Raw genomic sequence first — 15,491 nt, forward strand, 5'->3', positions numbered from 1 at the left:
CCACTGCTCTAGGAAACAATCTATGCTCCGACAGGGTATTCCAGCCGCCTCCGACGCACGCTACGACAAACAGACCCCTGCCCTGCTGGCTGACAAGATGGATCTCAGCGGCTGCCTTCGCCAGACCCGCAATCCACTCATTTCTGACTGGAAGCCTGTAGCGGCTCCGGCTCCTTCTGCCTGCCCAGGTCCTCGCTCGAGCTGCCGCTGCTGTCCGTCACCGTCGGCGGAGCCATTTCACTGCCATCTGCTGCGCTCATCTTGGTACCGATCGCCTCAATACCGCCACCGTCTGCTCCACATGCATCCGCCGAGACCACCATCCGCGGCTCTTCAGTCTTTCTAACGCTGCTGGCGCGGCTCAGGTCTGAGATGCTGGCCGGCGGCGTCTGAGTCCGCAAGCCCAAGTCCCTGGAATCCGCAGCATTCGCCGCCTCGGTGACCGTTTGGCTCTTCGGGGGTTCCACTTGCAGGATGGGCTCGCCGGCCACATGCGGCGTAAAGACGACGGGGTCCTTTCCTGTCTCTTCCTTGGGAAGAGTCCGCCAGACAACCGAGAACCGGTCAAAGGCTTTGGTGCCTTTGCGCAAGGAGCCCTTGATGCCGTCCATCTTGTTCCATTCGAGCTCAAAGACGCCCGAGTCATCGGCCTGTCCATCCTTTTCGGGACCGCGCCCTTCGAAAAAGGCATTGAACCACACGTGCGCCACCGAGGTGACCATCGTGTATCCATACATGGCCTTGTTGCGCCGCTCAAAATCGATATTGACGTCGTTTGTAGGCAGAACGATCCGAGACGAGGGGCGGAATATGACGTCTGCACCAGCATCTGATGGTGTGCTGGTGCCGTCTTCGCGATTCTGCAGCTCTCCGACCTCACTGTCGGACGTGGTGGAAGACGATCCTTCTGCCTTGTTGGCTGCTGGCTCGCGGTTGGCCTTGCGCTCTTTCGACGGCGCACGCTTTGTGCCGCTGCCATTCCCTTTGCCCATGACTTCGACCACGACATCTGCCAGCTTCGCACTGTCCTTAACCTTGCCCCTGACGACTTGCCGCTCGGCTTTGCTGAATGTATGAAAGGACTTGATGCGCTTTCCTTCGTCAACATACCCCTCAACGCCGACCTTGACGCCGTCCCTCAAACCCAAGACGTGCACCTCAACCACCTCAACTTGGCGCTCGACGTAGACCTTGCCGCCCTTGGCCCATTGATCCACGTAGCCGACCCAACGCAGTTGACTTGGGATGCTGACGCCAGGGCCAAAGCTAGGCCGCATGCGCCGCTCAGTGAAGCGATTCAGAGCATCCTCGATGCTCCAGCCCTCTTCCGAAATGAGGTACGCGCAGCTCATGGTGCCACTGCGGCCCTTGCCAGCCTTGCAGTGCACCACGACAACCCTCTCCTTGCCCTTCTTCACATCCTCCACTCTTGACCCGTCCTCACGGTGCAGCCATGCCGCCATGCTCGCCATCACGCGTGGCACGACATGAAAAGGTGGCGGGTGGTGGTCGGGCCAGGGAAAATGCCAGACCCGACCGTGCACCTCTTCATCGCTGTATCCCGTGCCCTCGGCGCGGAACTCCCATATCGCCCACTGGTCGCCGTGCTCCTTGTCAAGGTATTTGACCAGCGTGTGCAGCGGGTTGCGGTATGCTCGCGTGGGGTACGTCCCGCTGGGCCCAGATGTGGCGATGATGTTGGGCGTGACGTAGCAGAGGTCAAGGTTCGACGCTGTGTGGTGGACTCGCGGCGACGCGACCAAGTGGCGGAGGAGGGATGTCTGTTGAAGCGTCAGTCGGTGTGGAGGCGAGACTTGGCAGGAGAAGGAATGCGAAAGATGGTAACGTGTGCGAGATGACAGACCATGAGAGATGTCTGGTTGGGCGGTTGCGCAGCACGGTGTCAAGTGCAGGATAGCAAGGTCGGACGAGAGCGAAAAGATCGTGGTGCAAGCGTTGCAATGCGGGTGACAATCAATCGAGAAGAGGCCACAAGTCAGTCGGCCTTGGGGGTTCGTCTGGAAAGTGGCGAGGTGGCGGTGTTGAATGCAGCTATGCCAGGTCGCATGCTGAAAGGCAGGTGATAGAGCGGGCGGAGCGAGTTTAACAAGGCAAGTGGGTGCGGTGAGATGAGGTTGTAGTCAAGGCAAAGGACAGGAGGGAGCACGCTGGCTGGGCTGCACTGCACACACCCGACCTGGCAATGTGGACGTCCGCCTACGTCATGATCCCCGACCCAATTCCCGGACCATGACCCCGGTTCTCCCATTTCAAGCCCATGCCAAGACTTTCACTTGCCGATCTGACGAAGCTTGTTTGTTTGTTCATTGACGTTTAGTTTCCTCTTTTCCTCTACTGCGACTCTCAAATGCCGTTTCTCATGAAACACAGCAGCGTCGAATCCGTTTTCTGCTGTCCGAGTACTTCTAGAGCTCAATAAGCCAAAGTCTTGGCATCTGCGCTACATCGAGCCTGCTTCTCGGCATCTATGCTTATAACTCAACACCTTCAGGCTTAACGGTAGGCTCCATCTTGCTGTAATGGCTCCTTGACATCTCGGTACCGTAGTACTTTTTCAACCACGTCTCCACCATCCGGATAGTCCGTTCGTCAAAGCCGCAATCCGCCATCATTTGGAGAACCTGCCACGCGCGCTCATCGCCGGCCGTCGCGCACCTCTTGGCCAGTGCACCAAAAGTGCCGCCGCGTGGCCTAAAGCCGAGCCTGCGCATCTCTTGGTAGTGAACGAACGCGTCCTCGTAGTCGTCCTCGACCATGCAGACGAGGAGAAGCCGGTCGTACGTCAATTGGTCGGCCTTGATGCCGCGCTCCACCATCTCATTCATGAGGTAAACGGCAAGATCCTTTCGACCTTGTAGGTGGCGCAGCAACACGTTGAAGGTTTCTGTCGTTGGGCCGCCTGAGCAGACGCTGTTTAGCGCCTTGTATTGTTCGATGGCGAGGCCGATATCCTTCTGGTAGAGAGAAGCCTCCATGGCGACGTGGACTAGCGCAAGAGGTACCTTTCGGTCATGTCTTGCAAGCCTGCGTAGCGTCCTGAAGAGCCTTGGTGAACGGTCGAGCTCCCCTCGCGCCCATCTGAAAAGTCGCCTCGTGGAATACTCGTCAGCGGCAAAGCCGTTTTCGTGCATGATGCACAAGACAGATGCCGCCTTTTCAATGTCTCGTGCTTGCACATACGTGTCGACGAGCATCTCGTATTGATACTGGGTCAAGACTTGCTTTCGTTCGCCGATCAAACGAAAGACGTCGCTAGCGAGCCCAGTATCTCCATGACGCGCTGCTGTCGCGAGGACATTGTCGCACATGCCCGCAGAGGGTGTCAGGTACCCGTGGCTGACTTGTCGAGTCCACACATAAGATGTGACTTCGTGCTAGAAAGTCATCAGCATCCACTTTGACGTAGGGGTTGCGCGCGTACATTTTGGACCTCGCTGGCCAAATCCAATAACCGATAATACACCATCTTCGAAATCTCATCGTCGCCGGCCTCCACGCGCTCTCGCACGATCCGAAATGCCTCGTCCGCCTCTTCGACGTTACAGAGCATGTGGATGGCCATGTCGTATAGCCAAGGCTGTACCTTGATGCCATCTGTCTTCATGGTCTCGAGCTGTTCCAACGCCATTTCTAATTGCCGGTCGCGGAGCGATCCGACAACAATATCGTGCCTGCCCTCTTCTGTGATGGTGATCCACTGTTGACGCATATACTCCAGTATTGCCTCGCGCATTAAATAGTCGGGATGTGTAGCAAGCACCTGCTACTGGGTCAGACGTGCCTGGCTTAGCGGGTGACGGGATGCGCCAACCTTGAGGACGTTGTGGCATATTTCCGAGTTTGGCTCAAAACCCAACTCCGCAATTTCCTTGAGCAGGGCTGCAGTAGCACCAGCAGACCCCAATCTCGCATCGCAATTGATGAGGATAGCAGCCGCGTAGTCTTGGAGGCTTGGTTTATCACTCTTCCTCACACAAAACAGGTCGGTCAATATGTGGTGGGCTTTTTCTACCTCGCCCAGCCTAGCGGCATGTCGCAGCGAGTTTCTGACACGTGTCGATGATGGCTCTCGAGTCTCTTGATTGTTGGTAGTCTCGGTGTCATTGGTCTTTGCGGCCGAGGACTGATGCGCACGTTGTATGCGGGGAGCGGAGGGTGGTCGGCGGGAGGCGGTCAAAGTAGCGCGACGCAAGCTCGCCGTCGGTGAAGCTTTCTGTGTCCGAAGAGACACATTCGCGAGTGAAGGGCACACGGCGTGCCCCAGTGTCTCCAGAAGCAAAGCGGTTGTGAACATGTGGGTTGTGGAGGCGTGGTCAATGAGTCTGGGGAGACGGCCGCAGCTTCGCCGGAGATGCGCTTGACTCCCGTCGCGAATCCCTGCTTCCCTCGCGACGTCACCCGACAATTGAAATGCCCACATTCATGTTTACTCTCAATCACTCAGTCATGTCCTGCAAAGATTCGATTGGGACGGATTTTGATTCTTTCGCCTTATTGTCGTGATCAAGTCAGCTACGGCATTCGTATGCTACCGAGCTCGACGCACGGCTTCATCCAAGCGCTAATGTAGTCGTCCCAATGGCAAAAGCCTGGGCTCCTCAATGTTCCGTGGCGCCATCCTCGTACTCCAGTGCAGGACGTTGTGGTATCTCCAACGCGTCACGGCCGGTGTTAGCACTACTTGCGTTCGTGTCGAATCCCCAGCAAGCCGTTGTTCGCTTCAGGCACCACGGCCTCTGCCCCGACCTCCACGACCGCCTCTACCCATGCCACGTCCTCTGTCGCCGCGTCCACCATGGTCGCCGCGCTGGTGTGCTCCTCCACGGCCACCGCGATTCGCTTGGTCGCGCTGCTGTTGCTCCTTGACAACGTCGATGATTTCGTCTGGCACGCGCAGGTACTTGATCTGGGACATGTCAGTGTAGATTCGAGGCGCAACAAGACCATACGACGCACATTGTTCCCGCGGATGTAGACCTCGGGCAGTCTCCAGAAGCGCTCGCCATCGGGGCTGGTCTGCACAACCTCCTTCAGCGTGAGGTTCATCCAGTTGTCGCAGTTGATGAGGTGGCCGTTGAGCGTCTCTCCATTCTTCAATTCGACGAGCATAGGGTGGCCCTGGGCGGCATTAAGGAGGCCTAAAGGCAGCTTGAAGACGCAAAGTCAGCGCCTGCACACAGTGTCATTCAATATGCCAGTCTGCAGCGAGGGTAAACAAGGTCGGCTCACCATGGCGACAGAGGGCACAGGATGGTGCAGGGGGTAAGGAATGGCGCTCTTGCTTGCACAATACGGAGAGAGTGGTAGCGATGCGGCGTTGGGTGGCTTGTCGCGATGAGGATGTGATGACGCTGCTCTGGCTCTAGGACGGGACATGGAGCTGTTGACTCTTGGCATTTCGGCTGGCTCGTGCCCGTGGCCGACGGTCGGGCCTGCGCCGGGCCGAAGTTGTCCGCCCAAGCTGGAGCTCACCACCAGGACAAGGACTCGACCGGCTTGTCTCTTTTCAACGCCAGCGTCAAGTGGAAATGATGGGCGTCCCGGCGACGACGGCTACTCGGGATCTTCGGCAATGGCCACGATGAACAACAATTGCCGCTGGCTGTCACTGTTTGCTGCTCGCCCTCCAGCTCCCCTCTCTCTCTCTCTCTCTCTCTCTCTCTCTCTCTCCCCCCCTCCCTCTCGACAGCTGATCACCAACCCCTTTTTCAAAGACGAATTGAAACATTCTCGTCCAGCAGCAACCCAACGTCGCTGTGGCCAAACTCGGGGCGCGTCGAGGCGCAGCGGCCGGATCGGGCGCTGTCGGCAGGCCGGGGCTTACGCGGCGCCTTGTCGTTAAGAACAGCCCTACCCCGTGCCTCTCCGATTCCTGCTGCCTACACCATATTCACACGCTCAGTATACATCGTCTCCACTTGACTTGCTTGGCCCATTGCACCTCTTTTGTTTTGTTTGTCTTCTGTGATTATTGTTACCTACCGTCCGTGTTTTACCAAGTGCCTCGAATCCCTCGGCTATGCGTGCCTCTTTGCAGGCCCTGGCTCTTGCAACGGCTGCCGTGGCCGTTGCACTACCAAAACCCGAGCCATCAAATGACCAGCCCCTCGTGCTCGAGCTTGGTAATGATGCAAATCTGTGCAGTAGACTGCCGCCTTGGACTGACATTAAGTAGATGCAAACGATGCTCGCGCAACCTTCAGCGTGCCCTGCCAAGGCTGTCTTGGCGGAGACGATGACGAGTCCCTCGTGTGCCACCAATTTTCTTAAGAATCCAGTCACGCCCAACCGCCGCTGATGGCTGCCTCAGGTTTTTGACATTCAAGTCTTTCCCTCTGCCCAGCCCTGTGGCCAGAGCAACGTCACCCTCAACGGTCGCTCGCTAAACCAGAACTGGCAAAACGCTCACGCCGAGGGCGCCGGACTCATTCCAACATCTTCCAAAGCTGAGCCGCAGCGCCAGCTCAATCTCACCTGGAAAACTCTTTGCCTGTTCGACACTCTTCCCGAATCAGACGAGAGCAGCGCGGCTGCCGACGATGTTGCCCAGCTGTTGACCGTCAATGTCGGTCAAATAGACGACCAGCCTGTCAAGAGCTGCCTGGGCTTTAGCGTCTCGTTCAAGCAATTTGCGCAAAAAGTTGATCTTCTCCGGCTAGCCACCAAGCCGTTCCGATCCGCTTCAGAGGACACCGAGGATTGGCGGAACCCGCCGGCCGCACTGCGGCTCGTGCCTGTCGACTTTGACCATCTCCCCGAAGGCTTCTACCACCAAGGCCCCTCGGTCGAAGAAGAAATTCAACTGCTGCAAGACCTCGAAGCCCAGGAGAGGGAACTTCGTCATCGCATCGATCTTCAGAAAGAGCGCATCAAGGCTCTGATCAAGGAAAATGCCCACAGCTTCCCGGGCGACACGAACAAGTGTGACAACATTTCCTGTGCCCTCAAATCATTGCTTCACAAGGCTCACGGCGCCATCCGCATCATCTACGTCTACCTCAGACCTGGCCACAATTATCATCACGGCCATGAAATGATGGGCCATTACCATCACGGGCCCCATGGCCCACACGACCAGGCTTTTTACGAAACCGATAGACTTTCTGAGCACAACCACGGGCAAGGTCCTCACGCGGGGCACGATGACCACTCCGAACACCGCGAACATGGTCCTCACGGGGAATCGGTACACCCGGGAATGACATTTGGGATGCCACCACCTCCGCCTGGCCCTCCTACTCCACCGCCCCTAATGGAAGGAATGGGCAGGTATCCCCCGCCTCCTGGGCCTCCACCTCCCTACGCGCATGGTCCAACCCCGCCCCCGCCTCCATTTGGCGGCCCTCCTCCTTTTGGTCCCCACCACGGACCGCAGCATCACGGGTCTCCTCGCATCGTTCACATCTTGATGACCTTGGCCTCTATTTCTGGCCTCGCCTTCGTCTTCAAGTTCATTCGCAAGCACTGCTGCTCGCTCCGCAGACGTACTGAGCTCCGTGCCGCTTGCGAAGAACGCCGAACTGCGAGGGAGTACCGTCGTCTTGCCAGACGCCACGCCTGGCGCAATTGGTGGCACGGTCGCAAGGGCGATTGGGAGAGACGATCCGACTATGATGAGAAGAGGGCCCTCATCCTTGACCAGGAAGACCGCCTGGAAGAGGCCATGCAAGACGAAATCAGGCAACTGCAGTGTGCTCAGGAGCTTGCCCACGAAATCGTCCGCGCTGAGGAAGGCCGCGCCACACAGCCCTTCCACTCTCACCCGCCAGATTCTCGTGGTTGCGCTCATGGCCACCGCATACCGCAGATGGCTCAGGGGAACTTTCACGGAGGCGCTTGTACCCACGGCATGTATGCTGCGTCCATGCCGCCAGCACCACATGTCCACACCTCCATGTCGTGCACTACCAGCCTCCCTTCGACCAGTCTTCCATCGTACAAATCCGACATGAGCAGTGTCGACACGGACGACGCACCCCCAGCCTACGAAGAAGACGCCGACAATTCGGACATTGTCGTCGACGGCTTCCGTCCTTACAACCCAAGCGTGACGACGACGGCCTACACGCCCGAGAGCAGCATCCCAGACGTCAGTCCGCGGCCGAGCGCCGAAACGCTACGGCGGCCAGTTGGTGGTCTTGGCAATGATGCTGAAGGCGACGGCGACCCGGACGGCGAGGATCTGGATGTCGTGGCGGAGGAACGGGAGACGCCCGCCACACCGGCCAGCATGTTCGATCGCGACCGCAAGTACTGACTGATGCCGTGAACGAAAAACGAATCTTCTTTAACTTGTTCTCGAGTTGCCCTGCCCCCCTGAGTCTGGCACTCAGGAGACAGTCTTGCGTGCAGTCAGACGTGTCTTCTTTTACGCTGTTGATTAGCTCATCGGTAGCCGGACAGTGCGTGTAATGGACGGGGGCGGCGTTGCGGAATGACGCGAGGTCGCAAGCAATAAGCAACGGGAGGTACGCGACTTAAAGGGAGCCAGCTGGCCGTACTGTGCTGTGGCAGATGGCAGACAGAAAGAGATAATGAAAAGCAGCCGGAGGGCATCACACAGTCAACGACGAGACGACAGCCACATTTTGCCGTCCTTCATGAACGCTCCACCATCTCCTCGGTCTGCAGAGGCGTCAGGAACAGCGAGATGAAGAGCTAAATCAGGCTCCCCGCTCCACTCACCTCAAGGACACAACCCAAACAGTAAAAACCAAACAACAACCAATTGAACGGACAGTTTAGAACATGGCCCCATGTATGGCCAGGCAGGCGAGCAGGCGCGCGGGCGAACCGGCAAATACGGCAAACGGACATACGGATAGGATAGGACAGGTGAACGGACGGACGGACGCAATGGAAGGCGGTACGGCGTTTAGTGGTTTCCCTTCCATGCTCGTTGGATAGACTCGGGAATTTCGAACCAATCATCTACTGTTCAATTTAAATTTCATCATCGACAAACAATTAACCACATCCAATGCGAAGGAAATATATGGCGTCTCAGTGATGATGCGGCACTGCGTTGTCTTATACAAAGCGCACATGATATAGAGTTTTATGCTATGCATTTCTTTCTTCATTTGCCCCTCGCCATCGCCATCGCCATCGTATTCACATCGTTCTCTAAGCGTCAAAGCGTCAGGGCTAGCTACATGGATGTACTCATCTAACCTCCGGCCTTACTATCCCACGACATGTCTATCTTTAATAGTACTACATAACCCTAGCTAGATGAAATCGCTAACCCCAAGTTGTAAACCTTCTTCTTTTTCGTCCTCAGCCTCCTCTTGATGCCGCCTACCTGCGTCGTTCTTCTTTCTTCCCCTGGGTGCCCCCTTTTTTGGTAGAATGGGTTGTTAGTCGTGTGGGAAAGGTGAGGTGAGTTGTCATTATCAGCTCACATGAAAGAAGGAAGGAAGGAAGGAAGGAAAGAAAGAAAGAAACACAGACTGAAACGCCCTGCTGCTGCTACCACTCACCTAAGCTACTCACGCACTCATTTGCTCACTAATCGGCCTTGGACAAAGTAGATGGGCAGATGGCTGGTAGACAGAAAACCGGAGCTGACAGACGGACGGGGTTCTGAGATGAGATGTGGACATACGTGAGTGGGTGGGTTGAGTACGATGACGGAGGGCACGACAGGCAGGCAGGCAGGCAGGCAGATTGTAAATGGATTAATGGATAGATTTATACCAGGAGAGCCGGTGGGTGCAGTGGGTGGATGGGCGTGGCGGCAGGGCATCACAAGGTATCTATCGACGCAGTAAGCCAGCACATCACCGCACCTCACCTCACCTATAGGTATCAGGTAGCGACGACGGTAACAATAACGTGAAAACACGTAATTCAGCGACCTTGGGGCAGATAAGAAATACAATCCAGCTTTCTTGTGAAAAGCCCGTGGTCGAAGGTTTTAAGCCGTTCGTCTACCTGTCATCGACTAAATTCGCCGATGCACTTTGCAGATGAGGGACGAGAAGGCATTTCGAAGCCTGTGTGGGGCGCATTCAGGAAAGGATGTTGTTCTGCTTTGACCCATCAGTTGTCTTGGGCGGAGAAAAGAGCGATGGAAAGATGTGTTGGCTGATGAGATGGATGCTATCGCACTTTGAGGGCTTGGCGGGCGTGTTTCGACGTTTAGCAGTTAGTGGCCATAAAGGTCTTTACATACTTATAGCAGAGGCGGTTCCCACTGTGTTTTCATTGTTTGGAGAAGGTTTGAATCTCCGGTATGACTCTACTTTCACGATATGTAGGCGATGGTGTACAGTGAGGACCTTTGAATGGGGATATTTTTTGGGCGCCGTCAATGGTCAGGGATGAGTATTTAGTACAGTACATGCGTGGCGAGACGGCATGGCCACCCGCGCAGCCGTCCAACCATCCAACAGACGGGCTTTTTACCGCATCGCGAGCGCACATGATGAGATCAGTCAACGTGGCGCTCGCAGCGGTGTGCCCAGCCATCCGTCTACTTGGTTGCGTATCCGCCTTCCCGCTTCATGGCCTACAGACAGCCATGCTCCCGTGCTTTTCGAGCATGTTTGACCACATCCGGTGGTCATGTGCTGTTTCGTCTCCCTCGCTGCTTGCTCGAACATGCCGGTTCGGCCGGTGAGCAGCTGGCCATCCACTTGCTGATCCACAACCACCAAATACAACCACGACTCGTCTACCGTCTTCGCAGGTACCAGTTAAAGGCCAACTGGTTCGTGTCGTATGGGAACGGCGTCGGCACCTCCGCCATGCCTGGCCTGGCGACTGGCGGGCGCAAGAACACGGCCGCGCACACATTCTGGTTGACCTCGAGATAGGGTGGGATGAAAGCAAAGGGCGACATGTAGGGCCGCGGCCGCCAGGGAGTCAGGTACGCCTTGGAGCGGTCAAAGGGGTTCTCGCGCAGCTTGGCCAGGGCCTCCTGGAGCAGGCTCTCCTCGTAGTCGGCAATGCGCTGTTCCGCAAACTCTTCGGACGAGGGCCGCTTGGGCGGCTTGGCAAGCCGGCGCGCAACGGATTCGAGCTTCTCTTCCAGGTCATCGGTCGAGAAGGTGTTGAGGCCCTTGGCTCGCGACATCATTTTGCGCAGGACCTGGCGGAAGCCGCGCAGATCCTGCTTGCGCGCCGGGCTGAGGTCTTCGGTGTTGTTCATGAGATGGTCCACACGTGCCTGTAGCGACTTGAGTTTCTCCTTGACTTCCTTGGTCATCTTTTCGCGGTTCTTCTCGTCGAGCTTTTCCTGCTCTTCTGGCGAGAGCTGCTTCTCCTCGTCTGTTTTCGCCTCGGCTTCCGATGTTGCTGATTCAGGGTCGGCGGGCTTGTCTTCCGTATTCGAAGACTTCTTTGGTACAGTGATTTCAAACATGTCCTTATGGTATTTGTGTTGGTCTTTGCGTGCGCCGGTGGCGTAGAGGACGCGGTCTGGGTCGACTTGGAACATGTCGCCGGCGTTGAGCATGTAGCCAGGGTGTTTCATCTGTTGGACATCATTAGGGGAAGTATTCGGGCGACTGAAGGATAGAGCTTACAGTCTTTCCATTCACCTTGACCCATCCGTGCACAACAAACTGCCGTGCTTGCCTGGCGCTACTGCTGAATAGCGCTCTCCACACGGCATTGTCCAATCTTCGCTCCATTGGATGCCAGACCATTTGCATATACGGAGTCATGGTCTTATCGATGACACTTGGGTCTTCCAGGTCCTCGCCGCTTCCTCGTCCAGCAGCCTCCTCGCTTCCGTCGGATCTGGCGAGCTTGAAGACATCCATGGGTGCGACGGCGGGAATGGTCTTGCTGAACATGCGCTCCCATTGGCCTTCATTGATTTGCTCTCCGTGAAACGCGCGAGTCCTGGCTTTTGCTGTCCATTTTTGCTGGAAGAAGGTACCGGCGACTCTGGTCAAGGGCATGCGGGCGAGGTTGTAGAGATTCTCTTTGGACCAATCGGCCCTGACTTTCTGCACGATTGTGAGCAGCAGGCCAGATTCACACAGGGAGAAAACGAACTGGCCGCTTGAGGGCATGAAGACGTTTCCGCATGGTGGGTGGTTGGTGGGCGGGCGGGTGTAGGTGGTCGAGAGTGGTGTTCAACTTTCCACGACTTGAGGCTTTGGGCGCGCGGGCCAATCGGAGGGCAGCACCAGGTGAAATCTTGGCACCGCCGCCGCGCGCCGCTGCTTTGGACTGAAGTGAAATCGCGACGCCCACAAAAATTCCTCCTGCCCGCCCGCCTTCGCTCTCCCTCTCAACCACCCTCCTGACTGTTGCTCATCGATCGGCGCTCGCCCAAATTCCTCGTCACTACTTGTACGTTGTCGACGCTCCGTCACCTTGCCGCTTGGTCCACGAATTTTCGTTCCGACTGACTCGACCCCACCAGATCAACCTCACTTTTGCGCGATCCGCCGACGTAGCCACCAACCCACCTCGTTTTTCCTTCGAAATGTCTGAGAACGAAGTCAAGCCCGTCGAGGCTGAATCTGCCCCCGCCGTCGAGGATCAAAATGTTGACCAGCCTGCCGACGCCGCTCCCAAGGACGCTCCTGCCGAAACCGAACCCAAAAAAGAGGAGAGCGAGGCCAAGCCCACCGAGGCTGAATCCAAAGATGGCGGAGAAGTGAAGCCAGCGGACCAGACTACTCAGGAAGAAAAGCCCAAGTCTGAAGACGTGGATGACTCCAAGCTCGACAAGCGGCCCACCAACAAGAATTTCCGCGGCAGCGGTCAGCGCGGCGGCAAGTACAGGAGCCAGAGAGTGTCTACCTATGCCGGCGAGGAGAGCAATGATCCGGTCGAGATCCGCAAGCAGGTAAAGCTACACGCCCATGCCATCATCTGCGCCGTTGCTGACTTTGTCCAGGTCGAATTCTACTTTTCCGACTCCAACCTCCCCCTCGACAAGTACCTCATGGACAAGACTGGCGGCTACGAGAACAAGCCCATTCCCATCAAGGTCATCCACAACTTTAGCCGCATGCGCCGCTTCCAACCTTACTCCGACGTCGTCAAGGCCCTCAAGGAGAGCGATTTCCTCGAGGTTGTCGACAACGAAGAGGTCCGCCGCAAGGTTCCCTTGGCTGAAAAGTTTGGCAACAAATTCGACGACCAGGGCGTCAGAATTTTCAATGACCACACTATGCCTCGCAGCATCTACGCCAAGGGCTTCGGTGAAGAGAATGAGATGACCCAATTCAACATTGAAAAGTTCTTTTTGCAGTACGACTCCTTCAAGTCCGTCCGTCTGCGCCGGACTTTCCCCTCCAAAAAGTTCAAGGGCAGCGTCTTTGTCGAATTTGAAGACGAAGCTACCCAACAGGCTTTCCTCAAGCTGGACCCTAAGCCCAAGTACGAGGGCAAGGACCTGCTTATCATGAGCAAGAAGGACTACGTTGAGATGAAGGCAAAGGACATTGCGGACGGCAAGATCAAGCCCCAGCCCACAAGACCTCCTCACTACAACGGAATTGACCGCAGCGAAGACTGGAACAAGGACAAAGGCAACTTCCAGCGCGGTGGCCGTGGCCGCGGCGGCCGTGGTCGTGGTCGTGGAGGTCGCGCTGGCCGTGGTGGACGTGGCGGCCGCGGTCCCAATGACAGGAACCGGGAACGCCAAGGCAAAGACGAAGAGAAGGAGGAGAAGAAGGCCCCCAAGGTCGATGCTCGGTAAGTCGACTCTCGTCTTTATTAACCTAATCTTGCGTGCTGATTTTCTCTAGTGGCATTCCCATCGTTGAGGTCGAGAACCCAGCTCCTAAGGAGGAGAACAAGAAGCGTGCCCGCGAAGACGACGGCGCCCCCCCCGAAGGCAACTCTCCCAAAAAGGCCAAGGCCGACGAAGCCTCTGCCACTGCTTGATACCCACCAGGTGCAATCAACTTTCAATTTCTTTCATTTCTAACTCGGCAGGGCTATTGACGCTCATCGACGCCGACGCTACTGCTGCATTTCACTTGTCGAACAAATTTTCCGTTTCCGGCCACTCTCGACATTGACGACCCTTGGTCTGACAATGCGTGGTTCATGGCGAAGGCGTTTGTTTTCCACTGCCTCCTGCGTTTCCCCGGAGAATTGCCAGGAGGTCTTTCGGTTGGGTGCTCAAAAAAGGGTCGGTTGTTTCATGCTTTTTACAATATATTTACAGATTGATGCTGGCGGTAGGGGCGTCGTTTCCACTCTTCCGGGCACGCAAGTATAGTTCAGGTCAAATGCAGGAAGTTGGAAACTCACAAGTTTGCAGACAACCTTGGCGCAGGAGTTGACGTGATTAGGTCTCTGTCTGCCGGTCGACGCCAAGCCCTGCGTTACCAACTTGCACCATGTTGACAGCAAGAGGCACCAGCGACTCTTAAATGCCGCCAATCGACAGATGGGATAACGCGCGGCATCCTCGTCATGACGATTTGTTCCACAACCTTGCTGCCATGTCGGCCTACCTGCCATTTTCTAGATGCACGCCTCTCGATTGTGAAACCCTCCTTGACGCCATGTTGGCGTAACGCTTCTAGATTCCCCGGCAAAGGTCCGATTTTATCCAACGGCACTGCCATGCAGATGCTGTGGCAGTGAGCTCCTCCAGTCTCACAGGCACAGGGGGGCAGTGAGCATGTCCCAAGCTTGCCGAGACGGATGACGCCCGCCCAGACGACTTGACCAGGTGAAGAGTCGCCTGGCGGACGCATGCCAAATCTTGCTTATCACCCCTGTCCTATATGGCCCGCTTGCTTGCATACGTCGTCAACGTCGTCGTCTCGATGCCGACCTGGGTCTCGACAGCAACAACTACACCCCCACCACCAACCAATCCGCCGCTGCCAGACATCGAGTCAGGGTGTCACGAATCGAGGCGCAGCATTTTGTCTACAACAGCATTGCTGTACCAAGACCATCTGCCACATCGATTGCTGTCTCCGCCGATGTCTCACACAAAGTCACCGAGGTATACGAACGCAAACCAACGCTCCCACCCACCTTCCCAAACGCTCATCGCCACATGCATGGTCTTGGTATGAGACTCGGCACTTTGTGTGCTGTCCCCATTTGCTGCCAGCTACGCGATCTCTGACCGGACTCCATTCATCCACCTATCCTCCCGCTCGCCAGTGCCTGCTCAATCTGATATCAATACTCTAGGGCTTCGTCAACCGCCCCATTCTGCCAGACCACGTCTAGAGAAATGCAGCCCTCTTCCGCTTCTTTTCCTGCGATCTAGTTATGCGGACGGACAAGACGATAGGCACGTCAATCGATTCGTCCTGCCTTGGCGTATCCGCACGCATTTCGCAGACCCACTGTCCGTCCAGGCTTTCCCTCCCCCCCCCCCCCCCCCCCCAAGCCGTCTAGTCTCGTCGTCGTCGTCGTCCTCTCCACCCGTCCACTCGCACCCGGCAGAGTCTCCACGTCAAAGCAAGCGCGTCAGGGTGGGAAAGGGAAAAGATAAAAAAGTAAAACGGAAAAAGTTTGAAACCCAC

General features: G+C 56.5%; 4 protein-coding genes across 4 annotated transcripts; 2 read left to right on the forward strand and 2 right to left on the reverse strand.

Moving 5' to 3' along the window:
- Positions 1 to 137: 137 nt before the first annotated feature.
- On the reverse strand, positions 138 to 5,418 carry IWZ02DRAFT_491898 (uncharacterized protein; the record flags this gene model as incomplete). Its single annotated transcript, XM_066769797.1, has 7 exons — positions 138 to 1,781; positions 2,505 to 3,395; positions 3,443 to 3,781; positions 3,833 to 3,963; positions 4,786 to 4,927; positions 4,978 to 5,169; positions 5,251 to 5,418. 7 exons carry the CDS (start codon positions 5,416 to 5,418, stop codon positions 138 to 140), a joined length of 3,507 nt encoding a protein of 1,168 aa, XP_066621112.1.
- A 469-nt stretch (positions 5,419 to 5,887) lies between these two features.
- Positions 5,888 to 8,479, forward strand: IWZ02DRAFT_310031 (uncharacterized protein). The gene is made up of 3 exons (XM_066764045.1): positions 5,888 to 6,143; positions 6,197 to 6,270; positions 6,332 to 8,479. The coding sequence occupies exons 1-3, from the start codon at positions 6,041 to 6,043 to the stop codon at positions 8,276 to 8,278; spliced, it is 2,124 nt and encodes a 707-aa protein (XP_066621113.1). The 5' UTR covers positions 5,888 to 6,040; the 3' UTR covers positions 8,279 to 8,479.
- A 1,832-nt stretch (positions 8,480 to 10,311) lies between these two features.
- Positions 10,312 to 12,095, reverse strand: IWZ02DRAFT_455732 (mitochondrial 37S ribosomal protein uS4m). The gene is made up of 3 exons (XM_066767808.1): positions 12,031 to 12,095; positions 11,553 to 11,981; positions 10,312 to 11,500 (listed from the first exon to the last, which is right to left on the reverse strand). Exons 1-3 carry the CDS (start codon positions 12,061 to 12,063, stop codon positions 10,700 to 10,702), a joined length of 1,263 nt encoding a protein of 420 aa, XP_066621114.1. The 5' UTR covers positions 12,064 to 12,095; the 3' UTR covers positions 10,312 to 10,699.
- A 114-nt stretch (positions 12,096 to 12,209) lies between these two features.
- IWZ02DRAFT_310076 (RNA-binding La domain protein) lies at positions 12,210 to 13,998 on the forward strand. The gene is made up of 3 exons (XM_066764046.1): positions 12,210 to 12,832; positions 12,884 to 13,686; positions 13,740 to 13,998. Exons 1-3 carry the CDS (start codon positions 12,467 to 12,469, stop codon positions 13,876 to 13,878), a joined length of 1,308 nt encoding a protein of 435 aa, XP_066621115.1. The 5' UTR covers positions 12,210 to 12,466; the 3' UTR covers positions 13,879 to 13,998.
- Positions 13,999 to 15,491: the final 1,493 nt, after the last annotated feature.

This window comes from Phyllosticta citriasiana (assembly GCF_038021145.1).
Source record: "Phyllosticta citriasiana strain CBS 120426 chromosome Unknown IWZ02scaffold_9, whole genome shotgun sequence".
Classification (NCBI taxonomy): Eukaryota; Fungi; Ascomycota; class Dothideomycetes; order Botryosphaeriales; family Phyllostictaceae; genus Phyllosticta; species Phyllosticta citriasiana.

Bases quoted from the DNA above. Each gene is read 5' to 3' on its own strand.
- IWZ02DRAFT_310031 (XM_066764045.1), top strand. From the start codon at position 6,041: ATGCGTGCCTCTTTGCAGGCCCTGGCTCTTGCAACGGCTGCCGTGGCC. The intron at 6,144-6,196 runs GTAATGATGCAA...GACATTAAGTAG, and splicing joins GCCCCTCGTGCTCGAGCTTG to ATGCAAACGATGCTCGCGCA. The intron at 6,271-6,331 runs GTGTGCCACCAA...TGGCTGCCTCAG, and splicing joins GAGACGATGACGAGTCCCTC to GTTTTTGACATTCAAGTCTT.
- IWZ02DRAFT_455732 (XM_066767808.1), bottom strand. From the start codon at position 12,063: ATGCGGAAACGTCTTCATGCCCTCAAGCGGCCA. The intron at 11,982-12,030 runs GTTCGTTTTCTC...ACAATCGTGCAG, and splicing joins TTCATGCCCTCAAGCGGCCA to AAAGTCAGGGCCGATTGGTC. The intron at 11,501-11,552 runs GTAAGCTCTATC...GATGTCCAACAG, and splicing joins TCAAGGTGAATGGAAAGACT to ATGAAACACCCTGGCTACAT.
- IWZ02DRAFT_310076 (XM_066764046.1), top strand. From the start codon at position 12,467: ATGTCTGAGAACGAAGTCAAGCCCGTCGAGGCTGAATCTGCCCCCGCC. The intron at 12,833-12,883 runs GTAAAGCTACAC...GACTTTGTCCAG, and splicing joins CGGTCGAGATCCGCAAGCAG to GTCGAATTCTACTTTTCCGA. The intron at 13,687-13,739 runs GTAAGTCGACTC...GATTTTCTCTAG, and splicing joins GCCCCCAAGGTCGATGCTCG to TGGCATTCCCATCGTTGAGG.